This window comes from Chaetomium fimeti, assembly GCF_033439085.1.
Source record: "Chaetomium fimeti strain CBS 168.71 chromosome Unknown B0H64scaffold_2, whole genome shotgun sequence".
In the NCBI taxonomy this organism is placed as follows: domain Eukaryota; kingdom Fungi; phylum Ascomycota; class Sordariomycetes; order Sordariales; family Chaetomiaceae; genus Chaetomium; species Chaetomium fimeti.
Window position 1 is genome coordinate 1,449,266 of NW_026944330.1, and position 21,123 is coordinate 1,470,388.

Below are 21,123 nucleotides of genomic sequence, written 5' to 3' on the forward strand. Positions count from 1 at the left end.
ATTTGGTCAATATAACTTGTGAAATAGCTTAGGAGTGAAATTGATGCTGATTTTTGAAGTTCAAAATCTTGATGTTAAGCTATATGCTTTGGTTGTTGGTGCGTGCTGTGTGTGCTTGGTGCCTCTTGAGTGGCTTTCACGCTGGCCCCCCCTGTTGGTTTGGGCGGGGTGCATGACTGAACAAACTCCATATTGTTGCCAACGGAGTAGGTTGCCTCTGAAAGTATTTTCAAGGATTTGACGTCTTCGATTCGGGTGAAACAAGCCTGAATTTAGGCCACAGCATCAACGGACAATTTGAGGCCGATGGGAAACTGCATCCGCCTTCAAATGCCGCCCGAGTTTGGTGTTTGCGGACGGGAGGAACTGGAAGGAGTGCCCCACCCCCACAACCCTGTCACTTTTAGCAGCGAGGTCGGCTGAGTGCTCCCAGCCGGTCCCCAGCAGGTCGCCGGGTGACTCAAACCCAGGCCAACCTTCATGGAAGCAAGGAGGCGGCGTCTTCTTGCCCTTTTGGGGATACAGGGAGGCCAAGCTCGTGGTATGTACATACCACAAACTCTAGGCAAAGATGGACACACGAAAGCCTGCCCTGCCGTGTCTTCGTGTTGGTACTGAGAGCAGCTTTGTCCTCGGAGTGACTCGAAAGCCGCATTCCTTAAATAACCCCTGCCCTTAACATTGACATAAACTCGGGATCTTCTACACTCTCCGAGACTCTCTCATCTGCCTTCTCCACCTTCCGAATTGATCCTTGGATTTCACGTTCCATTTCTTGCCGTTCCTTCCACAACCAGACCAACCCGAAACTTTCCACACGCACAGGAAACATGGTGTAAGTGCACCACTTTTTGCACGTCCTGACCAACATAAACCAAAACCAATTGGCCAGTCATAATCCCACAACAACTCCTGCCTTCCCTCCACAACACCTCTCCAAAACCTCCGCTTATAGCAGAATTACAAACAGCACGAGCAAACATACAACCTCCAAAATGGCGGAAACAATACCCATCATCGAACTCGACGGCCGAACAGGCGAAGGAGGTGGCCAGCTTGTGCGCATAGCCTGCGCGCTGGCGGCAGTCGCATCCCAACCAATTCGCATCACCAACGTAAGAGGCAATCGTGAATCTCGCGGTGGTGGCGGCGGTATGTTTATCTATCCATCCACTCACTTAGTCACTCAGTCACTCGTCCATCCATACACACACTCACTCGCCTACCCGTTCACACATCTAATCCTATACTTTTACTAACAAAAAAACCACAAAGGCCTCAAATCTCAACACGTCACCGCCATCCAGTACCTCGCCGAGGCGACGGGGGCCGACGTCTCCGGGCTATCCGCCGGCAGCCACACGCTCGAGTTCCACCCGCAACTGCGCCCCTCCGAGCTCGCGAGCCGCAGCATCAAGATCGCCGCCGACTCGCCGGCGGCGTCCACGATGCTGATCTTCCAAGCCGTGTTCCCCTTCCTGCTCCTAGCAGGCAACAGCAAGGGCGAGGCGGTCCGGCTGGAGATCTCGGGCGGGACCAACGTGTCCTTCTCGCTGTCGTTCGAGTACCTGGACCAGGTGCTGCTGCCGACGCTGCAGGAGGCCTTCGGCGTGCGCGTCGAGCGCCGCCTGCTGCGCCGCGGCTGGAGCCTGGGCAAGCAGCAGCGCGGCGCCGTCGAGTTCCGCTTCACCCCGCTCCGGCCGGGCGAGCCGCTCCGGCTGCGGAAGGAGGGGACCGTGTACGGCGGCGAAAATGCGCTCTTGGGGGACGTGGACGAGGTCGAGGAGATCGACGTCTCGATGATCGTCCCCGAGCAGATGCAGGAGTCGTTGGAGGGCGCGCTCGAACAGAACTTGCAGGATCTGTTCCCGAATGCGAAGGTTGAGTTCAAGCTCACAGAGGACAGCGGCGCTGATTCACGGATATACGTCCTGTTGGTCGCTAAGGCTAAAGGGGGGAAGGTGCGCTGGGGGAGGGATTCGCTTCAGTCGATGCCTAAGAAGCCTAGAGGCAAGGGGAAGGGTGGCTTGCCGACCCCCAGCGCGCTGAGCGAGAGCATCGCCGGAAATCTGTCTAGGAAGCTATACAGCGAGGTGGTAGTCGGTGGGGCGGTCGACGAATTCTTGCAGGATCAGCTGGTCATCTTCCAGGCTTTGGCCGAAGGCCGGACATCCTTTCCTCGAAGTGACGCTAAGGACGGCCTCGAGCAGGGGATGACAAAGCTAGCCATGGACGGGAAGATGTCTAAGCGGGCTGTGGACAAGCCATTCGGCGAGGGGAGCACCCACACATCCACCGCCCGGTGGGTGGCATCGAAGTTGCTACCGGATGTTGCATGGTACGGCGATGGTAGAGTCTGCGAGGGTGTCGGGATACACATGGAGAAGTAGTCAAGCCTTGGGTTTCAAGGGGTGGCTGGCGTTGCTTTATTCATGGGCGTCGTTGAGTTGGTGCTTGGGTTGAGGCGAGGCGGAGGCTAGTGGTTCAAGTGTCTTTCTGAGCGTTAGTAACTGATACCCAAGAAGCGTCAGGCAATAATGAACATTAGAGAATTTCTCCAACCAAAGGAATGATGGTGAACCAAACAAAACACGGCGAAGGGAAGGTGTGATGCTAACCCATACCGACTGTGCATGTAAAATCATGGCCCTATGCTGTCATGCTCTCATTATCGTATTCCACACATGATTCATCTATGACGCTCGTACGCCTCGGCTTCCTTCTGGCGCGCTTCGACCAGCTCAATAACCTCCTGGCTGTAGAGGTCATCCAGCTTCTTGTTTCCAAGGAGCACCTCCTTTTGGTGTCTGACGGCTTCCTCCTTGGTCAAACAAACCAGGTCGCGGAGCTTGAGACTGGCCGACTTTTGCTCATCATTCCCTTCTCCGATCCGAACCAGAGTGGTCCCCTGAGGCTTCTTCCACCGGATTAGCATGAGCTTGGTCGGGATGCCAGTGACGGCGCTCCTGCCCCGGAAAGCTTCTTCGACGAGGAAAGCAACGTCGCCGGGCGTAATGGGCACCTTGAGGCCGATGCAGACGTCTACCCGGCCGCCCTCAAACATGCGGACGACCTTCTCCTCGCTGGCTTGGACGTATGCCAGAATGGCATCGTACATCTTGTCGCGGGCCTTGGCTGGTTGGTAGTCCATCGGATAGCCTAGGAGGTTAGCTATTGCTAGGTCGGCGGTGGAATTCGGCTTACCTGTAATCTTGAGAATAACGTGGTTGGCCGCGACATATCCAAACACAGCCGGCATGGTGCCCAAGACGGGGAGGATCCGCACGCGGAAGTCAGCCAGGACACCGAGGTCGCCCACCGACCCCTTCTGGAATTCTTCATCAGCAAGCGGCAGCAATGCCGCCTTGCCCTCGCCCATCTTCTCAGTCGAGTACACGACCGGGATCCCGCTAGTGATACCCTGCAACTTCAACCGCCTCCTCGTCGCCCTCGACAGCCCATCCTCAAAGCTCGCCCCAATATCCCCCACCATCACCCTAGTCGGATCACTCTTCGTCCCGGCCCCCATAGCCGAGATCACCGGCAGGCCCTCGTCATGGCAATACTTCAGCAACTCAACCTTGCTCTCAATATTATCAATCGCATCGATCACAAAATCCGGCCTCCTCCCCTCCTCCCCCTCCCACCCCTCCAACACCACCCCGGCCACACCCGCCTCAAACTTCTGCAACCGCAAATCAAACCGCACCCACGGCGCGACCGCCACCAGCCTGCGCTGCAGGCACTGCACCTTCGGCAAGCCCACATCCGCCAGCGTCGCGACCGCATGCCGATTCAGACTACTGAGCGTAACCTGATCAAAGTCCACCAGCCGCAACCGCTGCACGCCCGAGCGGGCCAGCGCCGCGCACGCGTGCGAGCCGACCCCGCCGCACCCGACCACGACGACGAAGGCGTCGCGCAGTTTATGTAGCCCGGCGTCGCCCAGGAATACCCGGTTGCGCGCCAGCTGCTCGAGGATCAGCTCGTCGTCGAAGTCGCCGTTCTGCGCGCGGTGCGCGAGCGCCTGGTTGTGCTCGTCTTCTTTGTCGGGCTTGGGGAGCGCGCCGATCCGCGTTACCTGTGGTGGTGGGGGGAGGGGTCGGTTAGTGGGGGGCGGTTTGGTTTGCGGGGTGGGTAAGGTTTGAGACGTTGAGGGGTTGCGTACTGATTGGAGAGCTGGGTCGGTGTCGCCGGGCTGCGGGATGGATTGCTTCAGGCGGGAGACCCGGTCGCCTTCTTGCAGGCGCTGGTAGCTGAGGATTGCGCCGGCTGCGACGGCGGCTGAGACGACGGCGGTTGCTGCCAATTGCACTTTTGGGTTGGATGTAAGGGAGGACATGACGGCGTTAATGGGGGGTTTATGTTTTAAGCCAATGTGTTATGGAGTCCCGTGTAGCATTCTCTGCGATATGGTAGACAATTGGATGGCGAGAGACACAATGGTTTGTTTAATGGTGTTGTTGACTTTAGCTAGGTGGGATCGAAAAATCAATCCAGATCTTGTGCCAAAATCGTGGTTTCGTCATTCATCTGAACAGGGGTAGCTCTGCCGAGACCCTTAGCGCTATGCCTGATATAGGTAGTTAGCGCTACTACCCCCGCTATCTCCGCCCGAAGACCCCTCGAGGATTCCACTTGGCAGGCACGGTGGCACAGGAGGCCCTCCATCCCATTTGGCCGTTCATGAAAACACAACTTCACAACAAACGCTGACTGCCCGTCAATAACTCTCCAGCCTACTCATCAACATGCCCCTCATTTATTTGGGTATATTGTATAAACCTTGAGCATGAGACATGTCCATGTGGTCTACAATTCCTCACCCCGCCTTTTAGGCTGGAATGAGCATCACTGCCTGACTGACCTCCTGCGACATCATGGCCATTGCATGTGGAAGGAAAGCTTACCGGAGAAGGAAATTTACATAGTATTGGGGGTAAGCTTCTAGGCCGGGCTTATTTTCCTGATGTTTTATACCCTTAGATACCTATTTCTCGAGGCTGTTGTGTTTCCTGACGTCGCAGCGGGATCCCTGTCCGGATCGTACTCGTCAACGCTGATAACCGGAATCGCATTCGGGTTCGCATTCAAATGCTACTGCCGGTGCATGTCCAACCCCGAAAGAATGTCGCATTCGAATCCGGGTTTGAGGCCCCCCGCATCATCCAACGTACTCGGAACTATGTACGAATATCCTATGGACCAACGTATTGTTCATGCATGTTGGTTCACCCTAGCACAGTAGCATCCACCCAGATGCTCCGGTCAGACTCGGGTAGCACTCGAGGCTCGACCTCAGCCTTGAGAGAACCCCTGATCTACCCCGCAATCTAGAGGACTGAAGATGTGGGACCCATTCGTGAAGGTAGACCTCGTGGGGGCTATAAGAAGGCCTCCCGTCCCTCCTCTCAGGTTGAACTCGACACCGCACAAGCCGACAAACATCCCGAGCTCATAAGATTGCAGAACCGAGACCTTCTTCATAAACGCCCAAGAGCCTGACCGCCCAACGGCTTCAACCACAAACAACAACAAGATGACTTCAGCCCAGGGCAAGACTGTCATTGTCACCGGCGCCGCCGGCGGTCTCGGCAAGGCCATCGCAACCGCCTTCCTCGCAGCAGGTGCCAACGTTGCCGTTTGTGACGTTCACGACGAGCGTCTCGCCTCGGTCGATGAGGAATGGTCCAAGTCATACCCCGGCAAGTTCCTGACGCGGAAGACGGATGTCACAGACGAAGCCTCTGTTCAGACTCTCGTCGACGATGCCGTCGCCAAGTTCGGCCGTCTCGACGTCCTTGTGAACTCGGCAGGGATCATGGATGGGTTTGAGCCCGCAGGTGCTTGCTCCAAGGAGAAGTGGGACCGTGTGCTCAACGTCAACCTCAATGGGCCCTTCCTTACCACCAAGTCGGCCATTGACCAGTTCGAGAAGCAAGAGCCCGGCTGCAGTGTCATTATCAACATCGGCTCCATCGCCAGCGTCCACGGCTTCAAGGCCGGCGCTGCCTACTCTGCCTCCAAGGCCGCCCTCATGTCGCTGACCAAGAACACGGCTGGCTATTATGGAGACAAGAGCATATACTCCATCGGGCTAATGCTAGGCGGTAAGTCACCAGCCTTTATCCCCAAGCCCTCCCAAAACTGCCTAAGGTAGGCATAAGAAAGACAACTAATAGATTTATTCAGGGATGGACACCAACATCACAGACGCATTCGCCCAGGGGATGCACACGGAGGCTTTCCAAAAGGTCGGGGCCTCGCAAGCCCCCTTCCGCCCGGAGTACCAAGTACCCATCACCTCGGTGGCCAAGTACTGTCTTTTCCTGTCCGACCAGGACATCGCCCCTTCTGCCAACGGGTCGTGTATTATGTTTAACAAGAACTGGCCCGAGGCATGAGGTGGCAGTGGAGTGGTAGGTGGCGAAGGTTGAGTGTCGATTTAGAGTGGGACTAGAGAAGATCCAGGAAACATGCAACTAGATCATGGCCATAAAGCAGTTCTGGGAAAAGTTACTTAGAGTCTAAATGCAAACCAATCCGGAGAGTGAACAAACCCCCCTATGCAGCACCATAAGGCACATCCAAATACCACCAGTCACCAGCTGCGAGCAACAAATTCGAAACACCACATACGATTCGTCCCCAGAAACACTATCGAGACTACAACTACATTGACTACCAGGGCAAGGGAGCGTCGAGAAAGAAAACCAAGCCAATAACCAAGCCAACACGCGGAGACAGATCAACCAAAGCCCTCTCACAACTTGTCCACCCCCCAAAGAAGAAACCCCAGCCATCTGCCTCTCATCCCCCATCTCATCTCAACTCCTCCAGTTGGCGCACGGCGCATGGCGCTACCGCTTAGTGGTAGCGGGGAACGCAGTACGGGCTCTGGTTCTGCCAGTTCATCTTGCAGACCTGGTTCCAGGGGCAAGGGCCGCCATACTGCATCAAATCAAAACACCCACGGTCAGCACTCAATTCCCCCCCCCAACCATCTCAAACCCCCCCGGCAAAGAAAGAAGGAATACTCACAACCCAGTGGCCCGAATAATCGCAAACCCTGAAGCCCTTGTTGGTGGTGGTGCACGAGTAGGTACCCGGGCGGCACTCGGTGGGCGGCGGCGGCGGCCAGTAGTGGTTGGCGCCCGCGGCACCGGCGGCCTCGGCACCACCGGCGGCATCGGCCTGGGGGGCGGCGGCGGCCGGCTGGGCCTGCTCGTCGACGGCCAGGGGAGCGGCCGCGTTGGGCTCGGCGGCGTTGGGCATGACGGCGGCGGTGGCGGCGGCGGCCAGGGCGAGGAGGGAGAGGAACTGCATTTTGGGTGGTGGGTTGGTTGGTTGGTTGGTTGGGTTTGGTGGTAGTGTTGTTGTTTTGAGTGGTTGTGGATGTGAAGATGTGTTGGAAGCTGGTGGTGAGAGAAAGGAGAGGGGATGAGTTGGGTGATGGGGGTGGTGGTTATATACTTCTTGACCTCGTGTTTAGATTCCCGTTGAGTGCTCGACAACTCTCCCTACGTGCCATACGAAATGAGTGTTTAAGTGTTTTGGTGGTGATTAGGGCTGCTGGAGAATGCTGGTGGTCGAATGTCTCGGATGCCCCTAGCCCGACCAGTCACCCCTAGATAAGACACCATGCCGAGCAACGTGCCTCAACGCAGAGTAATAATACCAAAACGCAATTCTCAGGCCACGAAAAAGAATGTCCCGAGAACCCAGTCGGGCCTTTTTACTTGGCCACTCTAAAATAAGAAAACCGGCCCTCAACCTCGCTGACGATTGCAATGCAGGGCGAACTACTCTTCCAAGGACGGCCTTTTGAGCATTCCTGCGCGCGTAAGTTGCATTTCAAGATCCAACTTTTCGTTCATATTGTTAGACTCTTGGTATCCAAAAGTCTGCCCGGCGTAAGCCTATCGCCCAGCCTCAAGCAACTGCTTGGCCGTGTCCCTCAACTTGAACTTCTGAATCTTACCGCTCGCCGTCTTGGGGTATTCCGTTACAAACCAAATATGCTTCGGCACCAGATGACTCGACAGATGCGTCCTCACCCACTCGCGAACGCTCTCCTTAGTCAAGACCTCCCCCTTGCCCGCCGTCTCTGCCTCCTCGTCCGTCGCAACGCCCTTGTGCGCAATGACAAACGCGCCCACGCTCTCCCCATACTTTTCATCCGGCACGCCGATCACGCTGACCTCGGCCACCAGCGGATGCTGGAAGAGGCAGTTCTCGATCTCCAGCGGGTGGATGTTCTCCCCGCCCCGAATGATCAGATCTTTAATCCGCCCCGTGATCTCCACATACCCGTCCTTGTCCATGCTCGCCTCGTCCCCGCTGTACATCCACACCTCCTCAACCCCCTCCTCGTCCGTCTCCACCCGCCTGACCTCCTCCGTCCTCTCCTTATCCCCCCAATACCCCTTCATCACCAGATACCCCGCCGCCGCCAACTCCCCCCTCTCCCCAACAGGCACCACCCGCCCCGGGTCCAGTGGATCCACAATCTTGACCTTGGTATGCGGCATGACCTTCCCCACACTCCGCGTCCTCCGATCGAACGGGTCCGTCGGCGCCGTCATACAGCTAACAGGACTGGTCTCGGTCATACCATAACAAATCACCAAATCCTGCAACCCCAACGCCGCGTACAACTTGCGCATGATCGACTCCGGCACGGAGCTGCCCGCGCCAATCCCCTTGCGCAGATGGCTGGGCAGGGCAGCGGCCTGGGCGGCGGGGAGCAGGTGCGGGTGGTGGTGCAGCAGCTCGAGCATGGCGACGAACATGGTGGCGACGCCGTAGAGGCCCGTGGCGCGGCGGGCGGCGGCCATGCGCAGCGCCGCGCGCGGGTCGAAGGCGGGGGAGGGGAGTAGCAGCGCCGCGCCTGTTGTGGCTGTCGCCATGTAGCCCAGCACCGAGCCGAAGCAGTGGAAGAGCGGCGGCGGGCAGACGATCAGGTCGGATGGGTCCAGCCCCATGCGGTGGGCGATCAGCGCGCCGTTGTTGAGGATGCTGGTGTGGGTGAGCATGGCGGCTTTGGGGTGGCTGGTAGTGCCGCTGGTGAATTGGATGTTTACTGGGCGGGTGGGGTTAGTAATGGTTAAGGAAGATACGTAGACCTATGAAATAAAACATTGATAGGTGAACTGGGCTGCTACTCACTTGTTTCGGTCGGGGACAGTGGGGAGTCGGGGGTAATGGTGCGAGCGGCAAATGTCGAGGAGGAGGCGCGGACGGCGGTTAGGTCTGGTATGAGGGAGGTGAAGAGAGCCAACGAGCGGAGGGAGGCCAATGGTGGAAAGCCACTCAGTGGATGGGAAGCAGAGTTGTCGACTACTACGACCGTTTTGAGCGAGGAGACCTCGGGCGATTCAATGCGCCCTGACTCAAGATCCGGGACGATGGTTTGTAGCAGCGGGAGGTTACTTCGCCCGCGACAGGGCTTGTAGGCGAGATCAGTGACAGCGCCGATGATCATCAGCTCGACCCCCAAATGATTGAGGGCGGCAGTGACCTGCTTGGCGTTGAATCCTGGGTTCAATGGCACAAGGATAGCCCCGAGCTTGAAGATGGCGTAGGTAAGGGCGGCAAATTCTGCAGAGTTTCCCAGGCTCACGGCAACACGATCGCCCTTCTTCACGCCCAGGGAGCGTAGGGAGTGCGCTAGCGCATTGGACGCGAGGTCGAGCTTCTCGTAACTGAGGGTTGTTTCCAGAGCCGGAGGGACGGCGTCTGCGGGTATGTTCGGGAGCGCATCGTGGGTTGTGGTCGGGGTGCGGGAGATGACGGCTGGCCTGTCACCAAACTCTTTGACGATGGAGCTGAAGTGCTCGGGGATAGTATGAGGGAGCAAAGGTGGCTAGTTTCCATTAATATCAACCTACTACCTAGTAACCATCGACTCGAACCGGTGCACTTCTTACCTCTGGTGGCCCTTGGTAGATACTCCGCGTCAAGGTGCTGACCGCCCTTACCGCCCTAGCTGGAACCCGAATGCGTTTCCTCAAAGGTCCGCCATGTAGCCTCGAGGCGCAAAGTATTGTAGTCGCAGACCGTGTCCGAAGACGCATTGTAACTGAATGCTTCTTCGCTTTCCTTCTTTTCTTGTCGGTCACGTAATTCCACCAAACAGTTGAAACAAGGCACGATGTCGGGTCGCCGCAAGATGCTTGAAATACGAACCAGGCACATGAACTAGATTGAAAGGCAAAGAGAGGAACCACATGTCATTCACCAGCGGGATCTTCGTCGATTGATCAACCCGCGATCAACCTCCCGACCCCTCGTGTCACACAGCGCGAAGGCCGAGGCAACCTCTTGAACAGGGAAGGTCCAGAGGTTCGGTGTTCTTGGCAGTTGGAGAGAATGCGGGGTGCAGGATTCCCCGCAGCAATGGCTTGGCAGGCACTGAGAATGTTGGGGTTGAGAGGGTGTTGACCGCCCCCCTTTTTGAGTCGAGAATTAGGGGTTGGGCAACATGTTTTGTTTCCTCCTTTGTTCCAAACTAATGGTTCGTATGCTCGTTGTGTAACCCTCTTGAGATGGAAACAAACCGCTACCAAGTACATCATCCGTTGATGTCATCAGCGAGCTGTCAATGTGGAGACACCGAAGTCGGTCCCGCCATTCTCCATGATTTTCAGCGGGAAACAACCCGACCATCCATACTCCGTACCTCGAAATACAAGGCATCAATTGATGCACCTCTACGGAATGTGGACATTAAGTCTTCGAAGGCTTCCAACAGGATGATATTAGGGGACATGCTTTTGTTTCAACGGCGATGCCGGTCGATTGTCACCTCAACTGTCTAAAAGTCTACCGACAGAAGTTAACGAGATGGACATGGTAAATCATGTTCGTCAGCCACTCCGACCACCCCCAAAGCGCGCGTTGCTGGCCCGCAGAATGAAACGCGCGGCCCATCAACAACCAGCCCCAGCTCCGCCTCCTGTTTCTCCCGGCCCACCCGCCGGCCAACGTCAGACTGGCCGCGTGTCACCGCAAAAGTAAGATGCTCACCCTCGCCCCAGTGTCTATGCTGTACAAACACTCCAAAAAGAGCACGGAGCAACCCGCAGTTTTCTGTACACTTTCTAACCCCCCCAGCACACGCTGTCCTGCCAGCCAGAACCGTCTGGACACAATGCAAGTTGCTGCCACCATAAGAACGCCGAGCCATGCAGTTTTGGTAAGATGAAATTAAAAGAGGATAATGGTCGTAGTCGAGGGGAAAATAAAGTAATATCGTAACGATGGGACAAACGATGTCGGAGAGCTAGCCGGTTTGCTCGCCGATGTGCCGCTCGCTTTCGGGTTTCCATGTGCCTGTCACAAACCGAGGTTAGCACTCGCGCGTCGTATCTCAAGAAAAGAGGAAATGCGTACCCTCAAAGTCGTGCTTCACAAATGCCATGGGGTCGTCATAGTCCTTGGCACCCATCTGCTCCACCCCCGGCGAGAAGCTGGTGATGGGCAGGACGACGACGTCCCCGACCCGCCGCGAGGTCTCCATGCCCGTAAAGTTGTTCCAATCGATCGGCCCCGTCGAGTGGCTCATGTCAAAGAACCTCTCGTCGTTGAAGTAGTCAAAAATGACGTCGGTCCAGAGCGCGGGGCCGGTGAACTCGATGACGCTCTTGTTGTTGAGACCCTTGAGCGACCCGTCCTTCTTGCGCTCCAGCGTGCGGTTGGTGATCTGCCTGACGATCTCGCGCAGGACGGGGTGGCCGGCCTTGGCCTGGATGGTCCACTGGCAGAACTGGATGCGGCGGCTGTACCACTCCTTCCAGTCGGGCCGGTCGGGGTCGGCCTCGATGCCGATCACCAGGCCGACGGTGTCGCGCGGCACGGCCGCGGGGATCCAGTCGACGGCGCTGCGGAGCGCGTAGGTGTCGATGTCCGAGTAGATGCCGCCGCGCGCCAGCAGGATCAGGTAGCGGAAGAAGTCGGCCTTGAGGACGGGCAAGGGAAGCGCGTCGTACGCCTCGAGCACCTCGGGCACCGACGCGTACAGCAAGCGGATCAGGTTCACGGCCACCTGGTCCGTGATGACCTCGTGGATGAAGCCCGGGTGCTGCTCCGTCCACGTCGCCTCCTGGTCGCGGAAGTCGAACTCGCCGTGCGCGGGCGTCCATTTCCACGTCTGCCAGATGTATGCGGGGAACTTGGTCTCGACGTCGTAGGGGAATTGGTAGGCGAGCTTGTCGTAGAGCGTCATCTTGGACATGTCCTGCATCGTCTGCTGTCCTTGGGGCGCTGGTCGGTGGCGGTTCACCCCGGCGGGTGGGACCGCATCGTTCGGCGGGACGGTCTCTTGCGAGCTCTCCTTCGGATTGGAGCCGGGGTCAGAGTTTGTTTTTGGATATTCGACGGCTAGCGACGAGGCGGCTGGCGATGTCGATCGTGTCGTGAAGAAAAGGATCGTGATGAAGATTGCCGCGGCCACAAGGGCGCGGCGGAAGCTGAGCATTGCGCCGAATTGCTCGTCTCCCACGACCCAACTATTTTAGCTGCCCTGCGTTGAGTATTTGAACGCTTAACGTAGTATCCGCGGCGGGCCGAGAAGTAGTCGTGTGAACGGAAGGGCTGAAGCGGTGTCTGCGCCTCGTCTCGATCTCGAGTCGGGATGGATAACGCCGGTGGATGCGAAGAGGGAATATCGGGGCGGTGAAGCAACGAGGAGAATGAAAACCGAACAAAAAAGAAACAATAAATTGGCCCCGTCGCACAAATTCGCGTCAGGAATCGAGAAATCGGTGGTTGCGAAAAGTCGGTCCGTCGGCGACTCTTGCGAATGCTGCCCCTTGATAGGTAGCGTGACAGGGGAGCTTGCGAATTGCTGGGTGGAGAAGACTCGGATGGGCAGGGGTTCAAATCCGTGGGCCGCCGTTGATCATACCTGGATTTCAAGCCAGACAATGAATGACTGACTTTGGAAAACCCGGCCACGAAGATCGGGGCCAGGAATTTGTGACAACCAGGGATCGCGACAGGCGGAATACCTCGCGCGACCTGCTAAATTTGGACTCCCACCGGGTTTCACAACCAGCCACGTCTTCTTTCGGACGGGTGTCGCTGTTGTGGCCTCATATACCCAACTGTCTTGGTCAATATGCGGTCGAGGGGGCCCACGAGTTGAACACGCCAAAACTGCGGCCTCTCCTCCCCTTCTAGAACGATTTCAGGGTCGAGGTTCGGGTTGAGATGAAGATGCCAAGGGGGCGCGTGTCTGCTGGCCGAAGAATGTGGGGGGCAGTGTCATCCGAGACAGGGAGAATTCTTGGCGGCGTCCAATGACGTTGGCTGGCCTGTGCAATGGCACCGTTGGCCTAAGCGAACAGTATTTTCTCATAGGTGTCCTCGGTGTCGTCTCCCTGAACAATGGCCATGAGTGGCTGGCGAAAGTAAGATGGCAGCGGCTTTCCCATGGTAAAAGGATGAAGGAGTGCTCGAATGGATCTGCCGCGTCGAGATTACACGTCATCCTCCTGCACCGGAGCCATGCTTCCCCCCGTTTCCGAGTGCCGCTTCACACCACAACGACCCCGGTCTCACTTGAGCGGCAACTCCCGAGGATTCTTCCAGGAGCACAAAGCTCTGAGCACAAGAGTGCTGTCACGAAGTCAAGTCATTTCGCTCAGATTCGAGGATCTCACGTTTTGGACGGCTTTGAAGCCCTCCTTTGTGGTTCACCTTCGGGCGCCTCCGCTCAGCCCCATGTTTTCTCCCGCGTGGTTGCCGTTTCTGGTCACTTCCCGACGATCGACTTGACGATCTGCTTCCTTGTTTGTGCGGATTGAGGGTGGGGTTCCCCAAACTTGAAACGTGTGTTACCCCTTGGCCCTTGCAGTCGCCGATGCGCCCACACGCGGCCAATGTCTGCCAAGCAGTCATTGCAGCAGCGAATCCATCCGATGCTGAAAAGCCGAACTGTCAAACCCCACCGCTTCATCTGTGAGCGATATTTCAGCCGAATTGCAGGATGAGTGAAATTGTTGATCACTTCCGTGTCTGAGGAAGAACGGTCCCCGAAACTCCCGACACACAACAGCTCCGAACAGCCGTCTTCTTATCTCTGAGGAGACACCGAAACCAGACCTGTCACCCACAACCGGACCTGGCCGGCCCGACGCCCGGCCAACCCTTCCATCCACTCAGATTCTCTCCTATTGGCCTTTCGACAAAATCCAGTTGCCAAATCCGACTCCAGACCCTTTTCAGCCTCTCGACTGCAGCCCCGCTCTGCTCTTCCCCTTCGGGCGCAGGGCGGGTGCGTGCGTGCATGTGCAAATGCCTGCTGGGAGGGTAAGCTGTACATAACCGTACATTTTTCACTTCGTACGTAGGATAGAAACAACATGCACTTTGCAAGTTGAATGTGTCTGTTTGCATTTCTCCTCAACCACGAGTGGGGATAGTCAGGTAGGTCATCATTTTGCATCGCCGAGAACGTTGTGGACACTTGTGGCTCGAGACAAAGAGTAACCTGGAAACTTGATTGCTCATGAGAGCTCCGTCTCTATCGCTCTTTGGAAGTGACAAGGCCAGGTAAAACATACCGGACAACGATACCTCGTGCCTTGGGCTCCTCTGCTTCGCCCACACCTCGGCAGGCAGGGCCAGCTCTCGTAGGCAGGGCAAAGCAGCCCAACCGAGCTCTCCTGACCTTGTGAACACGCCCCAAAATATAGGTAGTATTCCCATACTATGACAGCTACATTGTGAGGGGCCCATTCTGTCCCTTGCCGGTGAGATCCTGCTCATAGTCGTCTCTTCCCCGCCCTGAAGTATACGACGGTTGTTGTCCTACCAAGTGCGCTCGACCTTTAGGACTAAGGGTCTCGTCAACACGGCGACGTTGTGTCCTCGCGGAGACCAGATTTATCCCCCTTGGATCATGCACTGGGTCACTTTCGGCGCTTTACTGGCAGTTTGTCCGTCTTGGGCATCCTCGCATCCTTCCTCCTTCTCCCAAGGGGGAGCCTGACGTAGAGTTTTCGTGGACAGTTGCGCTAGGCGCGCAATGCCGTCTCATTCGTTGTTAAGGGCAGTTGACTCGCATAAAATTTTTGACACCTTTTCATGACCCGTATTAAACTTTTTGACACAAGTGATGGACCGTTCAGGACGGGTGGTAAGCGGGTTGATACTTCGTACACCAGGGTGCAGGGACATTCCTGCTCGGGTACATACATTGCTTCTCCTGTGTACGCCATGCAAACGAGCAGATACAGCCGTCCTGTCGTGAAACCGGTGGATTTCACCGGTCCGCTTGTCTGTCCTTCGCCCAGCCTGTCTGTCCTTCGCCCAAGTTGTAAACAAGATTGAACGAGAAGAGGAGAGACTAGCATCGTGGGAGGGAAGGCTTGACGACGTAGCTGGTTGCCTTGCTGTGTATTGCATCATCAGCGGGTCTCTGTTACTCCTCCCGGGACTGACACATGTTCGCGAAGGGTTTCGGTTGAACCCGAGTCACGATATCCCAATCTTGCACTATCTTCCGCAGCCTTACGTAGCTGTCAAAGGCAAACAACACGTTGAAAGGTCTAGGCGCAACAGCTGAACGCAGTTGTTGCCTCGTTTGGTGCCCGGTCTTGCACGTTGCCTTTTTTAGGCCTCTTTTACGACATGACGATTGGCCCGATCGACGCTGCAAGCGGGAGCGGCTCAACCTTCCGCGAGAATGACGATAGATGTGTGCGGGGTCCCGAGATGCCTTCAACCTGCAGGTCGTACAGAAAAGGTTGGGGATCGAAGCGCGCATACCGCAGCGGGGCGGCTAACCTGAAACCTGAGGCATCTATCGCCAGCCTGCCTCGAGCAGATGGATCGAGGCATCAAATAAATGCAGGCAACCGGGCAAAAAGCCCTAGGTACCAGGCTCAGTAGGTCACATACACTGTGCCGAAGCATTCCACACCGAAAGCGAATCAGCAGAACAAACATGCCAACGATCGATTGCACTGTCACCAACCCACCCGTTCTTCGGTTGCCTTCGAGGCTGGCCTTATGGTCCCTACACTTGAGAACCAACGCTGAATGACTTCGCGAGTGTTGGGTGGCTCTGGGTCTCATTGGAAGCAATAAAAAACGTCGAGGCAGCCAGGACGAGAGAAGGCAACCACATGTCCGCTTCCTCATTGGTCAGGCGTCCAAGCCCGACGTCATGCAGAGATTGGGAAATGTGACCTGTCTCTCGCAGCGACAAGTTTGTTCTAGGCTTGCGAGGCAACAACACCTTTAGCTTCCCCGCTAGGTACCTTACCTACCACTGACCGAACGGGGCGTCCTAGGTCTGGCAGTAGTGCAAGTACAATTGTGAGAGAGTCCAAAGCCCGAACACACTTAATAGGTATGGAAGATGCCGTGTAAAGATTGCCTGCTTGTATACGTCATTGTCAGACCAAAGGCGACCTCATCGTATCGGGCGTGGTAGGTTGAACAAGGTGTTTCGGAGAGGTAACTTTTGGGGTTGCCCGTTGGTACCTTCGTTGCTTCTGCCTCTGGATTCAGCCCCGTTTTTCGATCGGCGCCCGGCCGGAATTCCGTATGGGTGCCTTCTCGGCTATGGGTATCTGCATGACCTCTTGTATGTCTTGGATCGGGGACAGTAAACCGAAGTAGGCGCTTCTCGGCCCCGGATGTCCATGCCTGGTTTGCCTTCGTCGGCCGATGCAAGGTCCGGGGAGCCCCCTGGGAAGTCTCGGAGCACCGGGTCGGCCCCGCAGGTCCGGGAATCCCCACATCCCGCGGCCAGTCGGGGGCTTGGCATCGGTAGTGAGGGCATGCTTCTCAGCTCGCGCCGAGAAAAGTTGCCTGATGTGGCGATGCTTTTTGATGTTCAGCTCCCCGTCTTTGCGTTTGCTATGTACATAGTAGAGAGTCTCTCAGTGAGGCCCGTTGCGGGGATCGAGAGCCCAACATGAGTCGGGACGTCTCTGCGTTGCCTTTACTAGCAGCGCCTTGTGGTTGAAGGGCAGTAGTATCAGAGGAATTACTCACTTTTAAAATAGGATAGTAATATAGTTAGGCCGCGGTCAGCAACTTGCGAGTTAACTGAACGCTTTCTCGCCGACAAGCACACCGTCGGGCGCCGGGATTCCAGACGGGATTGAAGGCTAAAAGTGGATCAATCCCGGTCCTCTGAGCTGCAGTGGAGTCAGGGGTTGAATTAACTCGTCGGTTGCCGCGGTTACCGCGGTTACCGCAAGCTTGACTTTTTTACCCCTGAATGTCCGATTTCCACCCAAATTGCCCACACCGGCGCTATGCAGAAGATAAATAACCTTGGGTACCGACGGGGTGGAGCGGAGTCGGGCGTCAACCTTTCTAAAGGGTCGTTAGCGATGGGAAAGTGCAGGATGTTGCAGCCGTGAGACCGGTGTATGCAAGATGTTAAATGTAAACCCGAAGTCGTCGTGGTACCCAAGCAGGCCCGTAGTTGGATTGACAGCGCCTCAGACACGGCATAGCTCGTTTCGCAGAGGTGTGTGGGGATGAGATGAGGGTGGACAACGGCAGACGACGCCACTGAGTGGCAATGGAATAAGTAGGGAGGCAACTTTCAAGCCGGCGAGCTGCCGTTTCAAATGAGATTCCTTCCGGTTTTGGCTTTCTGTTTGTCGAGATAGGGGATGAGACGATGCATGTTTGACATGTCTGCACCCGACAGTGCGAAGTTGATCCGGCATCTTGCATTTGAACTCGATGTAGAATAAAACAGCAACACATGTATGTGCACCTTCATCTCGTCAGGGCGACACTCATCGATGGCACTAATCTGCAACTAAAGACATCAATGACAAACTTGTCGTCTTCCAATCTGTTACAAGTTTCCCAACCGAATACGCGACAAAGGGAAAAAAGAAACGTGGTGGCTTGAAGGGGCTCTGGGAAGGGGGGAAGGGCTAGTCCGTGATAAGTAAGAGTAACTCAATGAGCCAAACCCGGTTTGATACTAAAGGTTCGAAGCCCAGCTGAGGCCCGAATGGTGGCCAACTAGCCAAGGCCAACTAAGCCGGAGTTGCCACATCAGTGGCGAGAAAAAGGGTAGAGCCAGGAGGCCGTTCCCGGTTGATAAACCGGCTGCGTCGTGGAGTCCCCCTGATTATCTTCAAGCTCAACATATTCTGGAAAGGTACCCTCGATGGCACAGTCATCCCACCCTTCCTCTTCTTGTGCCTGGTCTGCCCCGTCGACTCGGTGGCTTGCAGCGACATCAAGATCGCCTGGTCGGTCGTTCGATTCGGGTTTGTTGGGATCCTCGATGTCGAGAGTCTGAGGATACGGACAAGGGGTATGAATCCCGAGTGGGCCGGGAATATCGAAATAAGCGCCATAATATCCATGGGCCTCGCCCTCCATGGCACCTTGAGACATCACGTAGTCTTTTGGGTCTGCCTCCCAGGGCTCGACGGTATTAGGGGTGTCGGTATGGTTCCTTTTCTTTCTTCCATATTTTGTTGTTTCCTTCTCGGTATACTCTTCTTCGATGAGTGTTGTGCGTTCCGATCTACGAACCAGCTGTTAGCTCCTCGCTTACGGGCTGGGGATGGGGGCGATGCTCACTGAGAAGGAAACACGCGTGTCGATTCCCCGTCACCATCATCATGATTGACATGGTTCATAGGTTCAGGGCTCGCCGTCATGTAGCACCACCCTTGGTTGGAATAAGTAGGCGAATAAGCCCACTGGTTCGAATCCATCTGTGGGGCGCTAAATCCCAGCGGCGGTGATGGGAGAGAGCTGTTCCCGTGAAAGGGGGCGTGGGGGGGAAGCGGTGGCTGATGACTCGGACCTGGATCCATCGAAGAGTCCGATAAACTTGTGAAGCCGACGGACGATGTTCGCCCAGCAGATGTCGGATAGGCCGCTGGGAGTCTCATGGCGCCCGACACCGAGATGCGCGATGGGTCGGAAGGATACCGGTTGGGCACCGAGCTGTCGTACGCACCGGATCGATGTCTCTTGTCGGTCATGATGGAGAAGGCTGTTGTGATCTGAAGGTCTTTAACGAACTCTTCGAGCGACTATGGCGACTGCTTTCCGACACAAAGAACGCCGTGCTGTTGTTGAGGGTGGCAAAAGGGGGAGGGGATGTGTTATACGCTTTGGGCAGCTCATTTTGAACAACAAGGCAACCGATGGAAGAACGAGGCGTCTATTGATGGAAGCGGTGAAGCTGGCTCAGGGACCTTCTTGCAACACCAGCCAGGGGTCGCCCCGGGTCAAGGTCGGGCGCCTTGGGGAGAGATGACCAAACGGATGAGGGCTTCACATCGGAACTCGGACCGGAACGCCCGCCCTTGCACTCAAATTCCATGTGCACTGCCTCGATGACCTCTGCCGCTTCGACATATCCTCTTTTACGACCGAATCAGGAGCGGCTTTGGTTGTCCGATGAAGGACATTTGCCGGTTTGAGGAATCGAGGCGGAAGGGTGCATAAGGGATCGCGTTGTTCGGTCGTCCAGGGCGCCAGGAGATGGGGCGCATCGGTTCGCATAGTCATCAGGGCGGAGGATTGTTGCGATTTGATTGCGGGACTGTGAGCAAGGGCCGGAGGGCATGTTGCGTGGTCGAGTGGAGGATGATAGGAGGAAGGGCGGGCTGCGGGTTCGAGGGGACATGCCACAAATAACCTACTCGGGGGAAAAGGGGGGCTGGCTGTTCAGGAGGATAAAAGCCTCTTATTTCTAGCCATCCGAAGAGAATCAGGAATGCAGGATTGCACCTCTCAATCGTCTTCTTTAACGCCTTCTGCAAGCTGTGCCGTGATCACACACTTATTGGGCTGGCCGCTGCAGAGCCGGCCATGCAGAAGCGAAGCCCAGCCCACCCTCGTACTGCCGACGTATGCTAGAGGGTGTGGTCAGGGCGGGATGCCCGCTTTCCAGGTTGCAACTGTTCTATAAAGTAGCCAGGAAATCGCTTATTGTTTCACTGATCGCCCCCATATTAACGCAGCCTCCTCCGATCAGAATCATGGCTAGGGTCAGACTACACATGCAATGGCATCCCGTCTCGTGTTTACCCCTCTATTGATGGCAGATGTTTGTCGAAGCACCAAGCCTCTCGTTATGTTTGTTTGGTGCCTGCAGCGGTAGGGGGTGGGAGGGGGGAAGGGGGAAGAGGGAAGGCTGGGTCTGTCACGGGATGACGGGATGAATGACCCATGGACGGGGCGGTTTCTTCCAGTGGTATGGGGCACCTTCCCTTGTTTTTGTTTTTGCGACTTGCGCCTTTTCCTTCAATCTTCGAATTCCTAGAATCAACGCTGCCTGCCGCGGAAAAGCTTGACCTAAAGATTTGCTGGAGCATCTCTGGGTGCGCCATGTTCGCCTGTACATTCTGGCCCTGAGTTTTCCTCCATCCCTTCTCGAAACCCCGCCGCAACCAAGTGTGTTTAATCGATGCTAACGTGGGCCCTCGTGCCGCCGAGGTGATGTGTAGACTGTCTGCAAGCGATGACGAAAGCGTGCGCGCGCATATTGCCGATGGCTTTCGTCTTGCATAATACATGCAATCGCCACCCACCTCTCGAGACCGGCGAACTTGGCACTCAATATCGCCCCGGCATTGCCTCGTGCTAGCCGTCACCGTTCGGCCGGCCGTGTCTTAGTTCGGCGGCTACCCCGCCGCATGGCTTCGTCTAGCTCCAGCCCCATCACCCATCGTCAACGAGCCCGAATAGGCATCACCGGGTGCTACAAAGACACCCCAAGCAAGGAGAAGGCCTTGAGCCGCCGCATAACCGGCGTTGGATGATGGAGATGGACGTCTGCTTTCCATTGTAATGTGGAAGGTGGGTAGTTTATCGACTTCCGGGCCGCTGATCGGCGCTCTTCGCGCCGGCTGCAACCCCTACCTAGCTCGGGCTGCATGGGCAAGACGCCACCCCCAGCCTTTCCCCAGTTTTGACAGTTGCATCGTCAAGAACTAAAAGGGATGTAATGGAGGGAGACGGGCGCTAAGTTGGGAACAAAACCTGTTGCTCGCCCGTGCATTTCTGGTCAGCCGGTTGGAGAGTTCTCGCGTCTCTGCTTCTGTATAATGACACAGTTGGCCAACGCTTGGCACCATCATCGCCACCCCCTATACGAATACAGGTATGTGT

At 56.3% G+C, this 21,123-nt stretch overlaps 7 protein-coding genes across 7 annotated transcripts; 2 read left to right on the forward strand and 5 right to left on the reverse strand.

The window, feature by feature from the left end:
- Positions 1-995: 995 nt before the first annotated feature.
- On the forward strand, positions 996-2,390 carry B0H64DRAFT_318403 (RNA 3'-terminal phosphate cyclase domain-containing protein; the record flags this gene model as incomplete). Its single annotated transcript, XM_062800386.1, has 2 exons — positions 996-1,143; positions 1,276-2,390. The coding sequence occupies 2 exons, from the start codon at positions 996-998 to the stop codon at positions 2,388-2,390; spliced, it is 1,263 nt and encodes a 420-aa protein (XP_062662110.1).
- A 149-nt stretch (positions 2,391-2,539) lies between these two features.
- On the reverse strand, positions 2,540-4,509 carry B0H64DRAFT_78929 (uncharacterized protein). Its single transcript, XM_062808762.1, has 3 exons — positions 4,169-4,509; positions 3,205-4,081; positions 2,540-3,159 (listed from the first exon to the last, which is right to left on the reverse strand). Exons 1-3 carry the CDS (start codon positions 4,340-4,342, stop codon positions 2,690-2,692), a joined length of 1,521 nt encoding a protein of 506 aa, XP_062662111.1. The 5' UTR covers positions 4,343-4,509; the 3' UTR covers positions 2,540-2,689.
- Positions 4,510-5,539: 1,030 nt separating this feature from the next.
- Positions 5,540-6,404, forward strand: B0H64DRAFT_439046 (uncharacterized protein; the record flags this gene model as incomplete). Its single annotated transcript, XM_062806399.1, has 2 exons — positions 5,540-6,110; positions 6,193-6,404. The coding sequence occupies 2 exons, from the start codon at positions 5,540-5,542 to the stop codon at positions 6,402-6,404; spliced, it is 783 nt and encodes a 260-aa protein (XP_062662112.1).
- A 392-nt stretch (positions 6,405-6,796) lies between these two features.
- On the reverse strand, positions 6,797-7,585 carry B0H64DRAFT_78967 (uncharacterized protein). Its single transcript, XM_062808763.1, has 2 exons — positions 7,042-7,585; positions 6,797-6,951 (listed from the first exon to the last, which is right to left on the reverse strand). The coding sequence occupies exons 1-2, from the start codon at positions 7,324-7,326 to the stop codon at positions 6,868-6,870; spliced, it is 369 nt and encodes a 122-aa protein (XP_062662113.1). The 5' UTR covers positions 7,327-7,585; the 3' UTR covers positions 6,797-6,867.
- Positions 7,586-7,741: 156 nt separating this feature from the next.
- Positions 7,742-10,306, reverse strand: B0H64DRAFT_336043 (uncharacterized protein). The gene is made up of 3 exons (XM_062801140.1): positions 9,930-10,306; positions 9,169-9,865; positions 7,742-9,082 (listed from the first exon to the last, which is right to left on the reverse strand). Exons 1-3 carry the CDS (start codon positions 10,074-10,076, stop codon positions 7,920-7,922), a joined length of 2,007 nt encoding a protein of 668 aa, XP_062662114.1. The 5' UTR covers positions 10,077-10,306; the 3' UTR covers positions 7,742-7,919.
- A 746-nt stretch (positions 10,307-11,052) lies between these two features.
- On the reverse strand, positions 11,053-12,585 carry B0H64DRAFT_78991 (nucleotide-diphospho-sugar transferase). The gene is made up of 2 exons (XM_062808764.1): positions 11,395-12,585; positions 11,053-11,334 (listed from the first exon to the last, which is right to left on the reverse strand). Exons 1-2 carry the CDS (start codon positions 12,476-12,478, stop codon positions 11,285-11,287), a joined length of 1,134 nt encoding a protein of 377 aa, XP_062662115.1. The 5' UTR covers positions 12,479-12,585; the 3' UTR covers positions 11,053-11,284.
- A 5,107-nt stretch (positions 12,586-17,692) lies between these two features.
- B0H64DRAFT_385624 (uncharacterized protein) lies at positions 17,693-18,901 on the reverse strand. The gene is made up of 3 exons (XM_062803091.1): positions 18,577-18,901; positions 17,801-18,520; positions 17,693-17,739 (listed from the first exon to the last, which is right to left on the reverse strand). The coding sequence occupies exons 1-2, from the start codon at positions 18,891-18,893 to the stop codon at positions 18,040-18,042; spliced, it is 798 nt and encodes a 265-aa protein (XP_062662116.1). The 5' UTR covers positions 18,894-18,901; the 3' UTR covers positions 17,693-17,739; positions 17,801-18,039.
- Between the last annotated feature and the right edge of the window lie 2,222 nt (positions 18,902-21,123).